Source organism: Polypterus senegalus, chromosome 15, assembly GCF_016835505.1.
Source record: "Polypterus senegalus isolate Bchr_013 chromosome 15, ASM1683550v1, whole genome shotgun sequence".
Taxonomy (NCBI): domain Eukaryota; kingdom Metazoa; phylum Chordata; class Cladistia; order Polypteriformes; family Polypteridae; genus Polypterus; species Polypterus senegalus.
Window position 1 is genome coordinate 13893943 of NC_053168.1, and position 16028 is coordinate 13909970.

At 40.7% G+C, this 16028-nt stretch overlaps 1 protein-coding gene across 3 annotated transcripts in view; it reads right to left on the reverse strand.

The window, feature by feature from the left end:
• The window catches only part of LOC120515670 (A disintegrin and metalloproteinase with thrombospondin motifs 16), a 330557-nt gene that overhangs the window by 174181 nt on the left and 140348 nt on the right, over positions 1–16028 (reverse strand). For all 3 annotated transcript variants that reach the window (XM_039736888.1, XM_039736889.1, XM_039736891.1), the window contains one exon: positions 12362–12521. In XM_039736888.1, coding sequence (XP_039592822.1) covers positions 12362–12521 — 160 coding nt within the window. The remainder of the gene's footprint in view (positions 1–12361; positions 12522–16028) is intronic.

A 16028-nucleotide genomic window follows, 5' to 3' on the forward strand; every position in this document is an offset into this window, starting at 1 on the left:
TTCACAAGTTACTAAGAAGATAGAAAAGCCGCCTGGGAAGCTAGCCAGAAGAGAAGAGTCAGATTCTTGCTGCTCTTTATTTGAGAAGTGTTCAACAGAGGCTGGAGGTCAAACATCCATGAAGCAGATGAGCCCACTCTTTAATCTCATCAGAGGGACAGGGACCTCCAACAAAGAGTTCCAAGCAGCTCCTCAGCCTTAGCACATCTGCCGACTGCACAGATGCACAGCAGGCTAAAGACGGTTAGACTATGACATGCTTCCCATTTAATATTCCCAGCAAAATGTGACCCAGTGAACCTCTAAGTTGTGGTCACATCTTTAAGCTTAGCTGTCACATTCAGACTCCATGTCAAGCTCCTTAGCGGCGCTCTAATCCCTGATAACTCGCATTTACCCTCCTTTGAAACTTCACCAGATGCATTTAATTGTCTCCGTTGTCTGGGTCTGTCTCTTTTCAATGTGCTTACATTCGTCGGGGTCTGGCAGACATTCTTCACATTGCTATAGATCTTATTTTCAATTTGTCATATGACACCCTCTTAATCAGCAAAGCCTTTTAAATAATGGGATACAATGGGTTCAAAAAATTAATGTCCTTTCAACAAACTAATGGAAATGTACTTTTAACAAAGAACAAGCAGTAAGTAATGCAATTAACAAGGGATTTTCCTTTTAACTACTGTTTATAGAGCAAAGCCTTAGAAAGCTTACAAATAATACCATAGGAAAACCGAAAACAGATGAAATTCACTGTAAAGATGATAATCCACCTTAATAAAAGGTAAGTATCTGTGTGATTGTGTATCTGTGTGTCGGTCCAGTTGCTATGTCTCTGTCATTCCAACAGATGGTGCCTCATAATCAAGTGAAGTAATAAAATGCATTAAATTTGTCATTCCAACCGATGGCACATCACAAAAATTTGTAGTAATGCATTTTATTACTACTAATGTTTTTGATTAGCCATCTGTTGAAATGACAAATGCAATGCATTTTACTGCTTACATCAGCGTTTCTCAACCTTTAAGTATTTACGAACCGAGTTTTCATAACAGTTTTAATCTAACATTTTTTTGAAATGTACACTCACCTAAAGGATTATTAGGACCACCATACTAATACGGTGTTTGACCCCCTTTCGCCTTCAGAACTGCCTTAATTCTACGTGGCATTGATTCAACAAGGTGCTGAAAGCATTCTTTAGAAATGTTGGCCCATATTGATAGGATAGCATCTTGCAGTTGATGGAGATTTGTGGGATGCACATCCAGGGCACGAAGCTCCCGTTCCACCACATCCCAATGATGCTCTATTGGGTTGAGATCTGGTGACTGTGGGGGCCATTTTAGTACAGTGAACTCATTGTCATGTTCAAGAAACCAATTTGAAATGATTCGAGCTTTGTGACATGGTGCATTATCCTGCTGGAAGTAGCCATCAGAGGATGGGTACATGGTGGTCATGAAGGGATGGACATGGTCAGAAACAATGCTCAGGTAGCCCGTGGCATTTAAACGATGCCCAATTGGCACTAAGGGGCCTAAAGTGTGCCAAGAAAACATCCCCCACACCATTACACCACCACCACCAGCCTGCACAGTGGTAACAAGGCATGATGGATCCATGTTCTCATTCTGTTTACGCCAAATACTGACTCTAACATTTGAATGTTTCAACAGAAATCGAGACTCGTCAGACCAGGCGACATTTTTCCAGTCTCCAACTGTCCAATTTTGGTAAGCTCGTGCAAATTGTAGCCTCTTTTTCCTATTTGTAGTGTAGATGAGTGGTACTCGGTGGGGTCTTCTGCTGTTGTAGCCCATCCGCCTCAAGGTTGTGCGTGTTGTGGCTTCACAAATGCTTTGCTGCATACCTCGGTTGTAACGAGTGGTTATTTCAGTCAAAGTTGTTCTTCTATCAGCTTGAATCAGTCGGCCCATTCTCCTCTGACCTCTAGCATCAACAAGGCATTTTCGCCCGCAGGACTGCCGCATACTGGATGTTTTTCCCTTTTCACACCATTCTTTGTAAACCCTAGAAATGGTTGTGCGTGAAAATCCCAGTAACTGAGCAGATTGTGAAATACTCAGACCGGCCCGTCTGGCACCAACAACCATACCACGCTCCAAATTGCTTAAATCACCTTTCTTTCCCATTCTGACATTCAGTTTGGAGTTCAGGAGATTGTCTTGACCAGGACCACACCCCTAAATGCATTAAAGCAACTGCCATGTGATTGGTTGATTAGATAATTGTATTAATGAGAAACTGAACAGGTGTTCCTAATAATCCTTTAGGTGAGTGTAGATGCATATTTTCATATAGCTACTTAACTTTTATTAACATTTATCTAACTCTATATTTATTGTTCTAGTATCAGAATGTAGTTTATGTTAATTTGTTTTGGTTTCAACAGATTTTTTTTCATATTTTTGATTCTTGTTTTCTTTACGCCCCCCCTTTTTGTTACTTCGCGCCCCCCTAGGGCGCCCCACAGGTTGAGAACTACTGACTTACATACATTACAAAGTACACTCAAGAGATGGTGCACTGCAAATATTAACACTGAGGTCTACATTTATAACTTGTATTTTGGCCAGTCAGAGACAGGTGCTACAGCTAACCCTCCCGAATTAAAGGATTCGTGTCTGTGTGTCTGCTTATCTATGTGTCTGTCTGATTGCTATGTCTTTGTCATGCCAACAGATGGTTCCTCATAATCAATTGTAGTAATAAAATGTATTGCATTTGTCATTCCAAAAGATGGCACATCACAAACCTTTACTACAAATGTTTGTGATGTGCCATCTGTTGGAATGACAAATGCAATGTATTTTTTAGAACAATTAGAACAATTAGAACAATCTAGACGAGAACAGGCCATTCAGCCCAACAAAGCTCGCCAGTCCTATCCACTTGCTTCCTCCAAGAAAACATTTAACTACTTACATGCATTACAAAATACATTTCAATAGACAGTGCATTACAAACAGTAACACTGAGGACTACATTAATTACTTGATTACTTGATTACTTGGATAGACAGCCCTCCTGAATAAAATGAGAAGTGTTCATGTGTCTGTCCGATTGCTATGTCTCTGTCATTCAAACAGAGGGCGCATCACACATATTTTTTGTATTAAAATGCATAGCGTTTGTCATTCCAACAGATGACGCATCACAAACATTAACACTACTCTAACAAATCCCAAACCAAATGGCATATAAGAGAGACACATGCACTGCATTTGCCCTTCCAACAAATGTTTTTGATGAGCCATCTGTTGAAATGGCAAATACAATGCATTTTACTGCTTACACAAATTGCAAAATACATTTCAATAGACTGTGCACTGCAAACATTAACCCCAAGGTCTACATTGATTCCTTGCATTTTAGCCCATCACAGATTGATAGTGCAGCTAGTTTTCCCTAATAAAAGGATAAGTGTTTGTGTGTCTGATTATATAAGTATTCGATTGCTATGTCTCTTATCATTCCAACAGATGGCGCATCCCTCCTATTTCTAGTACTAACATTCATAGCGTTCGTTACTCCAACAGATGGTATATCAGAAACATTACCACTGCTTTTACAAATCCCATACCAAATGGCGTATAACAGAGACAAAGCAAACACACTACACTGCATGTGTTAACAATGAATAGATCCAACAGAGAGTAACGGTCAGATGGGCAAAAATCAGCTTATCCACCTTAATAAAAGGAAAAGTGACTGTGTATCTGAATGTCCGTCTGGCTGCATATTTCTAATGTTATATGCCATTTTTTTATGGGATTCATAAAAGCATTGCTGTGATACACCATTTGTTAGAATGACCAATGCAATGCATTTTATTGCTACAGATGTTTGTGATGCGCCAACTGTTGGAATGGCAAATACAATGCATTTTATTACTACGTGATACATAATACATTTCAAAAGATGGTGCACTGGAGATATTAATGCGGAGATCTACGTTGATTCCTTGGATTTCAACCCTTCTTACACAAGTAGCACAGCTAGTGCAATAAAAATGTGCTTAGGAAATTTGTGAATTTCCCCTTGGGATTAATAAAGTATCTATCTATCTATCTATCTATCTATCTATCTATCTATCTATCTATCTATCTATCTATCTATCTATCTATCTATCTATCTATCTTTAGCATATATATAAACTCCTGGCATAAATTTCTTTAAAAATATCTCATACACTGGGGAAATTCCTAAAAAATGTAGGTCAGCAAATATCCCATTGTATAACTAGGGGGATCAGGCTGAGCCAGGAACCAGGAAACTTCACATTCATCATAGGTAAGTTAATGGAAGGAATTATTAAGGAAAAGATCAAGCAGCACATGCCTAGAACAGGAGTGTGAACAAGAGACGGGTTTCACTAATATTCTTGAATTCTAACAGGAAGCAACAAAGAATAATATCAGAGAGGTACGTATGATGTTATTATCTGTTATCTATATTATCTATTATTTTCAGAAGGCTTTTGATAAGATCACACATGAGAGGTTAGTAATCACACTAAACGAATTGGGAATTCAGGGCACGGTGTGTAGATGGTGTCATGCGTACACGTTGGAGGACTTCCTCACAGGCTCCAATGAGGTAGATAATAACCTGTTGGGACACAAGGAGGCACTATCACTAACACTGTCATCTCCCTCTGTCCCCACAGTGCAATGAAAATGCCCAGTAAGGGCAACTGACTCGGCCCCTTCTGGTTCAGCCTCCATAAAAAAAAAAAAAACGAGCCTTCCAGACGGAGGAAACTCACCGGACGAAGTTCTCCCACCACTGTCCCCTCGGCTAATCAGTCCAACAAGGCCTTTCTGTTTTCTTTGATAGCCCACTTAGTGGGATGTACTTGCCAAAGAGTGTTTCTTTTTTTCCCTAGTATGATAAACAGAATAATCCAGTTGGCACCCCAAATTCTCTTGTTTCGTGGAGCTGTCATTCCTTCAACTGGCCACAATTGGTACAAAATTGGGTCAAATTCTGGAAACAAAGAGTTACGATGAGGCAAACTTTTTCAGATTTAAGTGTTAAAAGTGGAGTCCAGCAGGGGTCAGCACAGGGGCCACTGCTCTTTTTAAGGATATGATCAATAAGCTGGTTAAGTTTAGAGATGATGCCACACTAGGTGGAAGGGCAGATAATAATAATGTGCACAAAACAAGTCAAAGGAGGTTAGACTTAGACTTTATAGCACACTGGTGAGGCCTCACGGGGAGTACTTTGTACAATTTTGGACTCCAGGCTACAAAAAAAAGGCAGTGTTAGGGAAAGTACAAAGAGTGAGTACACTGATTACAGGACTGAGAGGTCTGAGCTATGAGGAGAACTTGACAGAGGTGGCTGAAATATGACACCTGATACAGCTTGAGCGGTGTCGCAAAGAACAATGGGGGAAAAATGGCAGAGCTGATAGACAGACAGAGAGACAGAAACCTGTGTACACAGACTCAAGACTGACATGGCTGCCTTTGCCAAGATCACTTTTCACTATGACATTAAAGAGACTTTTTCTGTTGACCAACGTCAGGTCAGGTTGAGGAGCATACATTGGTACAGCGTGTTGCCGCACCCACCACATGACAAAATGGCTCAGGATCCCAGTTGGCAACCTCCCCAGGCAGACATGCGGTCCAGTCCCACCCTCCGAAAATGACCCTCTATCTGTCACAGCCAGCTGTTACATGGGCGTCCCCTTGGCCTGGTTCTCTGCTAACACCCTAAGGAAATCGCGCCACATGGCCGTAGTGCCATAACTGACATTCCCTCACAATGCGGGTAATGGGCCTCATTTGGGACTCCGTGCGCAACACAAAGTCAAACCAGTGGAACCCAAGGATTCTCCGAAGAGACACAGTACTGAAGGAGTCAAGTCTTCAAAATAGGAAGTACCAGGACTATAAGACTTGAACCTTTGTCCTTTTGCAGAGATATCAGGAACGCCACACCACCCCTTTCCAGTGACTTCATGACACCCCATGCCCTCCCAGTTCTAGTCCAGTCCCACAATCTGGAAATGACCATCTATCTGCTGCAGCCAGATGTTACGTGGGCATTCCCTTGGCCTGGTCCAGCCGCTCAGGTTATCAGTAGTGAAGATACCCTAACCTGGATCACCCTCAGGGAACTGAGCCACATAGCCGTAGTGGTGTAACTGACGCTCCCTCACAATGCAGGTAATGTGCCTCATTCGGGACTCCATCAACTCAAGTCAAGTTGGGGAGCATGCACTGGTACAGTGTGCTGCCGCACCACACCCACCATGCGACGAAACAACCCCCCAGGCAGACACGCAGTGCAGTCCCACCCTCTGGAAATGACCCTCTATACCCTCTATACCGCAGCCAGGTGTTATGTGGGAGACCCCAAGGCCTGGTACAGCCACTTGGGTCCCCAACAATGGGGGGGTTGCCATAACTGACGCTCCCTCGCAATGCAGGTAATGTGCCTCATTCAGGACTCCCTGAGTATCACAAACCAGTGGTACCCAAGGATTCTCTAGAGAGACACAGTGCTGAAGGAGTCCAGTCTTCATCTCAGATCACTGGATAGCGTCCATGTCTCACGACCATATAGCAAGACCAGGACTCTAAAGACTTGGACCTTTTTATTATTTTGCATAGATATCGGGAGCACCACACACCCCTTTCCAGCGACCTCATGACCCTCATGGCCTCCCAATCCATCTACTGACTTCATAGGAAGAGTCACCAGAGACATGAATGTCACTGCCAAGGTAAGTAAACCTCTCTACGAGGTAGACACTCCCTCCACAGACAGACACACTGCTGATGGCCGTGTCCAAGAGGTCTTTAAAGGCCTGGCTGTTGGTTTTTATCAGGACACTCACAAGCCCAGACACTCAGTCTCTTGAGCGCCCCGATCAGAGCCTCCATTGACTCTGTGAAGATCACAGCATCGTCAGCAAATTCAAGATCAGTGAATTTTTCTTCACCAACAGATACCCCACAGTCCACGACCTTCCCAACACCCAGTCCATGCAAGCACTGAACAGAATAGGAGCAGAACACACCGCTGACGAACCCCAGAATCACCTGGGAAAAACACAGAGGCTCAACGTCAAACAAACCAAAATAAGTCCACTGTGTTTTAGTTTTGTATAACAACAAAATATTACAAACCTCCAAGAGGCGTGAATACTTTTTATTGGCAGTGTAGTTTCTTCTCAATCGGGTGGCACTCCCTTCTCAGGATGACCTCACTGGATTCCTAGAACATAAATTCAGGCCCACCTTCCACTAGCAGAGAACTGAAGTAACTAGTCAGGCTTCTAACAGCGGCCTTGTTCCAATTGAGCCCTGCTACATGTGCACTGTATACCCGCTGAGTTCCAGCTACATGATTGGCTACTTGGATTAGCAGGCTGTTGATGGACCTAAAAAAGTGGCACAGAGCGCGTTCACAGAACATTCTGCTAAGTATTGTAAAACCGACTGCATCAACAGAGTAGCTGCGATTGCACCCCAACTGAAAGATTATGAAAGCCTAAGAGTTTTGTATTTCTATTGTTTACACCTGCATTTGAACTTGAACACCACATGGAATGGTCCATTAACTGGATGACCAATTTATTCACCTCCTTGATGTTAACTCTGAGCGTGACTCCGTCTCAAAATTCTATGTAAATACCATTATTCCTGTGTCACTCTTGGGGTGACGTGTAAGGACTCCCCTTTGTACAGTTAAGTCCGAATAACTCTCGGGACATTATTCTTCTACCATCTAGGGCAAGAGTTCCCAAACTGGTCAATATCGACCCCCTGGTGTCGATTTGAACTTTCTAGGGGTCGATAGTTTTAATAAAAAAATTTGGGGGTCGACGACAGTAAAAATAGACCCCCTTACTACTGCTATTTGTTTGTTACAAAATATCTATGATTCTAATAGGTACCTAATTAAGAAGTAAAATAATTAAAAAAACACTTTTATGATAAAAACACATTACATACCAAACTTGCAAACGAAAAGGTAAAATGTGTCTTTAAAAGAGTCACATGTCTATGTATTGTCTTATCGAACGTATCAGAGTAAGTGCGGACATGAAAAACCGTTGCATGTCCGCACTTGCTCGCGGTGGGACGAGACGACGGATATTCGATATTAGCAGAATCTATCAGTCTTGTACGGTCATGCTTTCATAAAACACTATAAATTGGTTCGTTTGATGTGACATGTACTTATTGTGATTTGAACTTTGAATATAGGAGGAGCAGTACTACGAAAAAGAAAATCAGAGGACACAGTTTATTTATTCGAGTTCGAACAAAAATCTTCTGTTTCAAGTAAGTACATACTTTATTGTTTTTTTTTTTTATCACAGATGCTGTCGAAATTGTTTGTTAATAAAAGTTTTTATTTCTTCAGATAATAATATGACTGAACCAAAAATGAAATGCAGACAGTACAGCTTAGACTATTTGTACTTATTTAGAATTTATATATTTATTTCATAAATAACAAAAATGTTAAAAAACTCGTATGTTTTTGCTTTGATTTTCATTAGTGCAGGTTTCAATATTAAATGTTGCACAAGATAATGCCATATTCCGTAGTCCTTTTATCTTTTTCAATCATTAATTACGAGTGATTAAAATGAAAAGTTTGATATCTAGTGAAATATTTAATATCGAGTAAATTAAAATGAAATATGTAATGATGTTACATTTTTTGAAAAAAAATGCATTTACTGCAGAAAACAATAAAAAATAGATATTACATGTCCTCTTTTGCCTTCTGTATAATAGATTATAATATAACATATTAGCTACCATTTCATTATTCCACAAAACCTTTCAGGGTTGCAGTAATTAACTCCCTCTAGTAATTAACGGTTCTACAGTCAATATGGTGGTTAGCAATGGCCCAAACCATTAAGAAAACATCTGCTCTGATTTTTGACCTTGCATTGGATTCCTGTACTGGGACTTTGCTCACTTGGGATTGCCTTTGCTGTCAACTCCATGGATCTTCATGTTATTTCAGAGCATTTTTGCTAAGAATAAATCTTTTAATTTTGTAAAGATTCTATGTGGCCCTCTGTGTTACTAGCCAGGGTTTTTGGATGGGATTTCCTCCTCTAATGGCCATTTTTGGTATTGCTTGGGACTTATGTTCTTTGGGATTCTCAAGGGCATAACAAGTTGATGGTAACTTACAGTATCTCATGCTTTCTATGACACTCTATAAAATAAAACTATAGATTAGATGTGGAATTAGATTTCCTTCCATACGATACACATTATCGATGGCAATTTCATGGGGGTTCCTCAGCACATTTCTCATAGTAACACACTACTTTCTAACCAACTCCTGAATCGGGTGTTTCATAGGATTGCTCACATCAGAATATTGTTCCACAAATCCCTTTACACATCATATTACATAAATATTACAAAAGCTGCACAACTGAATTATTCTGTCCTGATAAATATGACATGTCTTCTTTCAAATTTGCACCACTCCAGAGCTCCTTCCCATGTACGGGGCTACTTTTAAGTGTGCCACTTTGTATTTTTTTTAAATACTTTGTGTTCTTACTTTATTCATTCTGTTTCCCTTCTTTAGTTTAATACAATTTTTTTTTGATACTTTGACCTAGTCAGCTTTATTATGGATGTTAGTGGCACTAAAAATAGCACCCCATGATAGGGTTGCCAGACGTCCCTTGTATGCGGACATGTCCCATATTTGGTCATTTTGTCCCTTGTCCTGTACTGTCCTTTCAGGGACACCCAAATGTCCCGTATTTAGTTCATTTTCAAATTTTGTAATAAAAATATATTTTTACTACCCTCTTACGGTACTTAGTTGTAACTATATAAGAAATTATACTTTCTTTTCTCAGATTCTCTTGATGAAAATAACCCAAATGTAACGAGGAAACTCATGTTTGCTGCCTGTTTGTAACTCATTCAGTTGCTACGGTTGGCTGAGGACGGCGACACTCTTACTGTTTTGCTCTCCAGACGCGCTGCTGTGCAGTTCTGGATCAGCATTACAACATTCAGTGACAGTCAATAAAGTGTGTTCTTAATACTTGACACTGCCTGTTTTAAATAATAATAATATTTCTCTGTTGTCTGTATTAAGTAAATATTTTCAAACGATTTTACTTTTACAGAATATTTTTTTTTAACTTGTATTAAATAATTTTCAAATGATTTTACTTTTGTTTTCCTCATAACCCATTAAAATCCTTGCTTTATGTTTTTAACTTACGTCACTACTTTATATACCAGTAATGGCGCACTGCACCATAACGTGCAGTGAATACACTTGACTTGAGCATTCCTAGTTTTCCTCCTCTTTCTCTGTACGTTTATCATTCATTTCCTCAGAGGTTGATGCGCTTGCTGCTTCCTGAGCAGCTCTTCTTTTTCTCCATCCTAGCGGCCCACTGCTTCTCTTCATCCGTCAGCATCTTGTCAGGTTAAAACTGATTAAGTTAGTTTTTGATAGATAGATAGATAGATAGATAGATAGATAGGAAAGGCACCATTTAATAGATAGATAGATAGATAGATAGATAGATAGATAGATAGATAGATAGATAGATAGGAAAGGCACCAATAGATAGATAGATAGATAGGAAAGGCACCAATAGATAGATAGATAGATAGATAGATAGATAGGAAAGGCACCATTTAATAGATAGATAGATAGATAGATCTATCTATCTATCTATTGGTGCCTTATCTATCTATCTATCTATCTATCTATTAAATGGTGCCTTTCCTATCTATCTATCTATCTATCTATCTATCTATCTATCTATCTATCTATCTATCTATCTATCTATCTATCTATCTATTATATAGTGCCTTTCCTATCTATCTATCTATCTATCTATCTATCAAAAACTAACTTAATCAGTTTTAACCTGACAAGATGCCGACGGATGAAGAGAAGCAGTGGGCCGCTAGGATGGAGAAAAAAGAGCCGCTCAGGAAGCAGCAATCGCATTAACCTCTGAGGAAATGAATGATAAACGTACAGAGAAAGAAAGAGTATGAAAAAAAAAGCGTGTTGCAATTATTTGGTACGTTTTTAACGCTCTTAACTTTTCACTTCAATCTGCCTCAAGAATTACTTAAGATGTGAAGAGTTAGAGGAAGTGACCGCGAAAGGTGGTAGGGAATGAGAACGGTGCAAGTATGCATGCGCCGCACAGCCGCCCTTCTGCGCGCTGCAGAGAGTTGATTCTACAATAGAATAAAATAAAAATAAAAAGAGTAATAAAAATCAACATCCCGAAAGCGGATAGCAGACGGTATATGTGTACCAAATTTCAGGTCAATCGGTGAAATGGTTTGCGAGCTAAAAGTGATTTAAAAGCCTGGACAGACAAACGAACAGCCACGGTAGCGTATTATATAAGAAGATATTGGTCTGGGTGTGTAGGGGGCATGTATAAATTTATATATTGTGGCGTACGGCCGGGAGTCCATGACCGGCCAGGACACCCCTTCGTTATGTGCTCAGGGGGAGCAGCCACATACGGTGCAATACCTCCCCTGGACGCTAGATGGCCACACCTCTTGTGTTGGAGCAGTGCCTCGGTTTTCTGCAGGGCTCCATGGGAATTGGAGTTGGGGGGCAGCCCTGTTGGGTCCCACAGGCGCCGCCAGGGGGGGCTGCAGCCGAGCCCTTGTGGGCAGTGTTTTCACCACACCCGGAAGTGAAGCCGGAACTCGTCAATCAAGCATCTGGAGCTCTTCCGGGTGAACTATAAAAGGGGCCAGCAGCCACCATTCGATGGCCAGAGTCAGGAGGAGGAGGATGAAGCTTGGAGGAGTGGTGGTGGAAGAAAAGAGAAGAGAAAAAGAAAAGGATTAGGGTGGTGTGTTTGGTGGTGCTTGCACACTTGGGATCGTGTTGTGCCTGTGGGGATTACAGGAAAGAAGTGCCCCACAGGTGAAGACAAATAAAAGTCTCTTTATTTTATACGTGCCTCCAGTGTGAATTTGTGTCGGTCGGCGGTTATATAGCGCCTTTTTACAATACAGGGTGGTCCAGATCCAGATTGCCTGGATGACTTTGATTTATGCGGGGACGATTCCAGTTCGGAGTGAAGATAATACTTCATGTTCGCACACTTCTCGATGGTCCAGGATTTTTCGGGCGATTTTCTATATAATAAACTTAATAAGTTATAGCGTAATGAAAATTGCATTGTTAGATCTGGACCACCTTATATATAGTAATACAGAGAGATTTTAAGAGTGTCCCGTATTTCTGATTTTCTAATCTGGCAACCCTACCCCATGGTCACATTTGTAGGGGGAGAAAAATAGAAATAAAATGTTACCTAAAGTGTCGCAGGGTTCGTTTTTCCAGGAGCAGATATCCAATCCGGTTAAAAGAATGGCGTGATCGTGGCGGCTTCCATCCTTCCCACTTAGTCCTGACTGCCACTGGCAGAAGCTGTTCAAAGTGTGATCAGCATGGTGATTGATGACCAGTCCTGCCTGCCGTGATGACCATCAGCCCGCACCAGAGACAAAACAAAAAGAAGAAGAAGAAGCAAGAGAGGGGAGATCACTGAGAGTTCAAAGCACAAGGTAAGCCCTCATTTCTTGCCTTATTAAGTGAATAATGGTCCATAAAAAGATCAAATGAACACGGACAGGCAGGCATACACATACAGCTCAGACATCCTTTCAGTGCTTCATCAGCCAAATAGTTTGTGAAAGGCGAAACACGCTTGAGATGCTGTCAACCACAGCAAGCTCAAAAAGGCCATGGGGTGCATGGGGTTTAAAGCATCGGTTTACACAAGACGTATTAAAAAAAAAAAAAGCAGGGGAGAATTAAGAGGCAGCTGGGAATGTAAAGGGTGGGGGGTATTTGGACAAAATGGGAAGGTGGGGGGGGGGCGGCACTCAGCATTCCATGTTTTCTTAGGAAATGAAACTCATTAAAATAAGCACAGGTGTATGGGCTACAAAGAACAGTGCGCCTCTGGCCTCCCCTCTCCGGGGTCTCATCATCAAGTTAAAGGACTGGGCAATAATTAACCTGTCACTTCAGAGGCCACGGGGACTTGAAGAGCAAAGGGGGCATGAGAGATGATGTGGAGATCTGGGGTTTGAATGAGAAGAAAAGAAAATAAAGCTTAGAAATCGGTCACGGCTATTGTAGGGTGAAGTTTAACTCATGAGACGAGAACACGTTAATGGAGCGCAGTGAAGAAGCAGCTTTACAAATGACAGTATGTGCTCTTGACATTTTTTATTGAGAAGTCAAGCCAAATGACACCTTTTATTGGCTAACTGGAAAGATTACAATATGCAAGCTTTCGAGGCAACTCAGGCCCCTTCTTCAGGCAAGACGTCTTTGAAAGATTGCATATTGTAATATTTCTAGTTATCCCATAAAAGGTGTCATTTGGTTTAACTTCTAACCACATCCATAATGGCTAACACGGTACAACACCCTAGTACTACATCAGGGATTCTCGCATGCTGACTTGTTCACGAATCAAACCAATCGGAATCAAATAAACGAGACTGTTGGACTGATTCTCGCGTACCGACTCGTTCACAAATCAAATGAATGAGAATTACTGGAATAATTCTCGGGTAATCACTCGTTCTCGACTCAGATGAATCAGACTCTTTTATTGGCTAACTAGAAAGATTACAATATGCAGGCTTTCGAGGCAACTCAGGCCCCTTCTTCAGGAAAGATGTCTTCGAAAGCTTTCATATTGTAATATTTCTAGTTATCCCATAAAAGGTGTCATTTGGCTTAACTTCTAACCACATCCATAATGGCTAACATGGTACAACACCCTAGTACTACATCAGGGATTCTCGCATGGTGACTCGTTCACGAATCAAACCAATCAGAATCAAATGAACGAGACTGTTGGACTGATTCTCGCATACCGACTCGTTCACAAATCAAATGAATGAGAATTACTGGAATAATTCTCAGGTAATCACTCGTTCTCGACTATGATGAATCAGAAAGATTACAATATGCAGGCTTTCGAGGCAACTCAGGCCCCTTCTTCAGGCAAGATGTCTTTGAAAGCTTTCATATTGTAATATTTCTAGTTATCCAATAAAAGGTGTCATTTGGCTTAACTTCTAACCACATCCATAATGGCTAACACGGTACAACACCCTAGTACTACATCAGGGATTCTCGCATGCTGACTCGTTCACGAATCAAACCAATCGGAACCAAATGAACGAGACTGTTGGACTGATTCTCGCGTACCGACTCGTTCACAAATCAAATAAATGAGAATTACTGGAATAATTCTCGGGTAATCACTCAGATGAATCAGAATCTTTTATTGGCTAACTAAAAAGATTACAAAATGCAAGCTTTCGAGGCAACTCAGATGATCCTGATGACTAACCAAAAAAAATCAAAGTTTACTTTAAAACAAAAACTGGAAGCCAATTTGGAATCGCCTAACATGCACCTCTTTTGGGATGTTGTCTTATTCTAAAGTTTAATCCTTTGTTTTTTCATTTGAGGAGAATAACATAATAATACTGTGATGCCCCCTGAAGAAAGCTTGCCTCTTGTAGACTTCTCACTCCATCCATAATGGCTAACATGGTACAACACCCTAATACTGCAGACATTTATTTAGTTTAAATTGTTGCTATGACAATTTGGGTGGGTGTTTTATTTGGTTTTGTTGTTTTCCATTTTTACATTCTGATATGTCTTTTTTTTTTTTATTTACTACTTTTAGCTTTCTTATGTCCATGTGTTCACTAGAAGGTTATTTGTTGTATAAGTTTGAGTTAATTGTATTGTGACTCGGGAGTCACCGTCTTGCACCCGAGACCCACAGGCTTCAAGAAAACCAACTTTATTCCAGATAAAATAGGAACAGTCACGGTCTTTATCCAGACAGGGGCTACCCTTTTAATACTCACAGGCACACAAAACAAGCAGTGATGGGGTCAGGTTAGTGGCCAGGTTAGAATGTTCTCTGCATCACCCACTGGCCGACCGGCGTGTTACGCAGGGAGGCTGCAAACCTGCGATTGTCACAGCAACAGACAAGCAATCCCTGACTGCGTTGACAGAGTTTCAGGCATACCAGGCAACTGGGGGAGTTTCAGGGTCTCGAAAACCCTCACAGTATGCAATGTTATTTTCTTCAAATGAAAAAACAAACCTTAGAATAAGACAACATCCCAAGAGATGCACATGGTATGCCATTCCAAATTGACTTCCGGGTTACTGAATTCCTGCTTTTTACTTTCTTGTACAGTATATACGAAGTATAGGGAAAGTATTGTAATCATCCAAAGATTCAAATTCGACATTTTGATGAATCTCGACATTTTAGACCTCCCTGACTTTCTCATATACAAAGTATAGGGAAAGCATTGGAATCATCCAAAGATTCAATGTCGACATTATGATGCATCTCGAAGTTTTACACCTCCCTGACTTTCTCGTATACAAAGTGTAAGGAAAGCATTGGAATGGTCCAAAGATTCGATGTCGACATTTTAAAGAATCTCGACGTTTAAGACCTCCCTGACTTTCTCTTTTACGAAGGATAGGGATAGCATTAGAATCATCCAAAGATTCGATGTCAACATTTCGATGAATCTCGACGTTTAAGACCTCCCTGTCTTTCTCTTTTTACGAAGGATAGGGATAGCATTAGAATCATCCAAAGATTCAATGTCAACATTTTGATGAATCTCGACGTTTAAGACCTCCCTGACTTTCTCATATACAAAGTATAGGTAAAGTATTGGCATCATCCAAAGATTCAAAGTCGACATTATGATGCATCTCGAAGTTTTACACCTCCCTGATTTTCTCGTATACAAAGTATAGGGAAAGTATTGGCATCATCTAAAGATTCGAAGTCGACATTTTGATGAATCTCGACGTTTTAGACCTCCCTGACTTTCTCGTAAACGAAGTATAGGGAAAGTACTGGAAATCTCCAAAAATTCAATTTCGAGATTTTCATGAATCTTGAT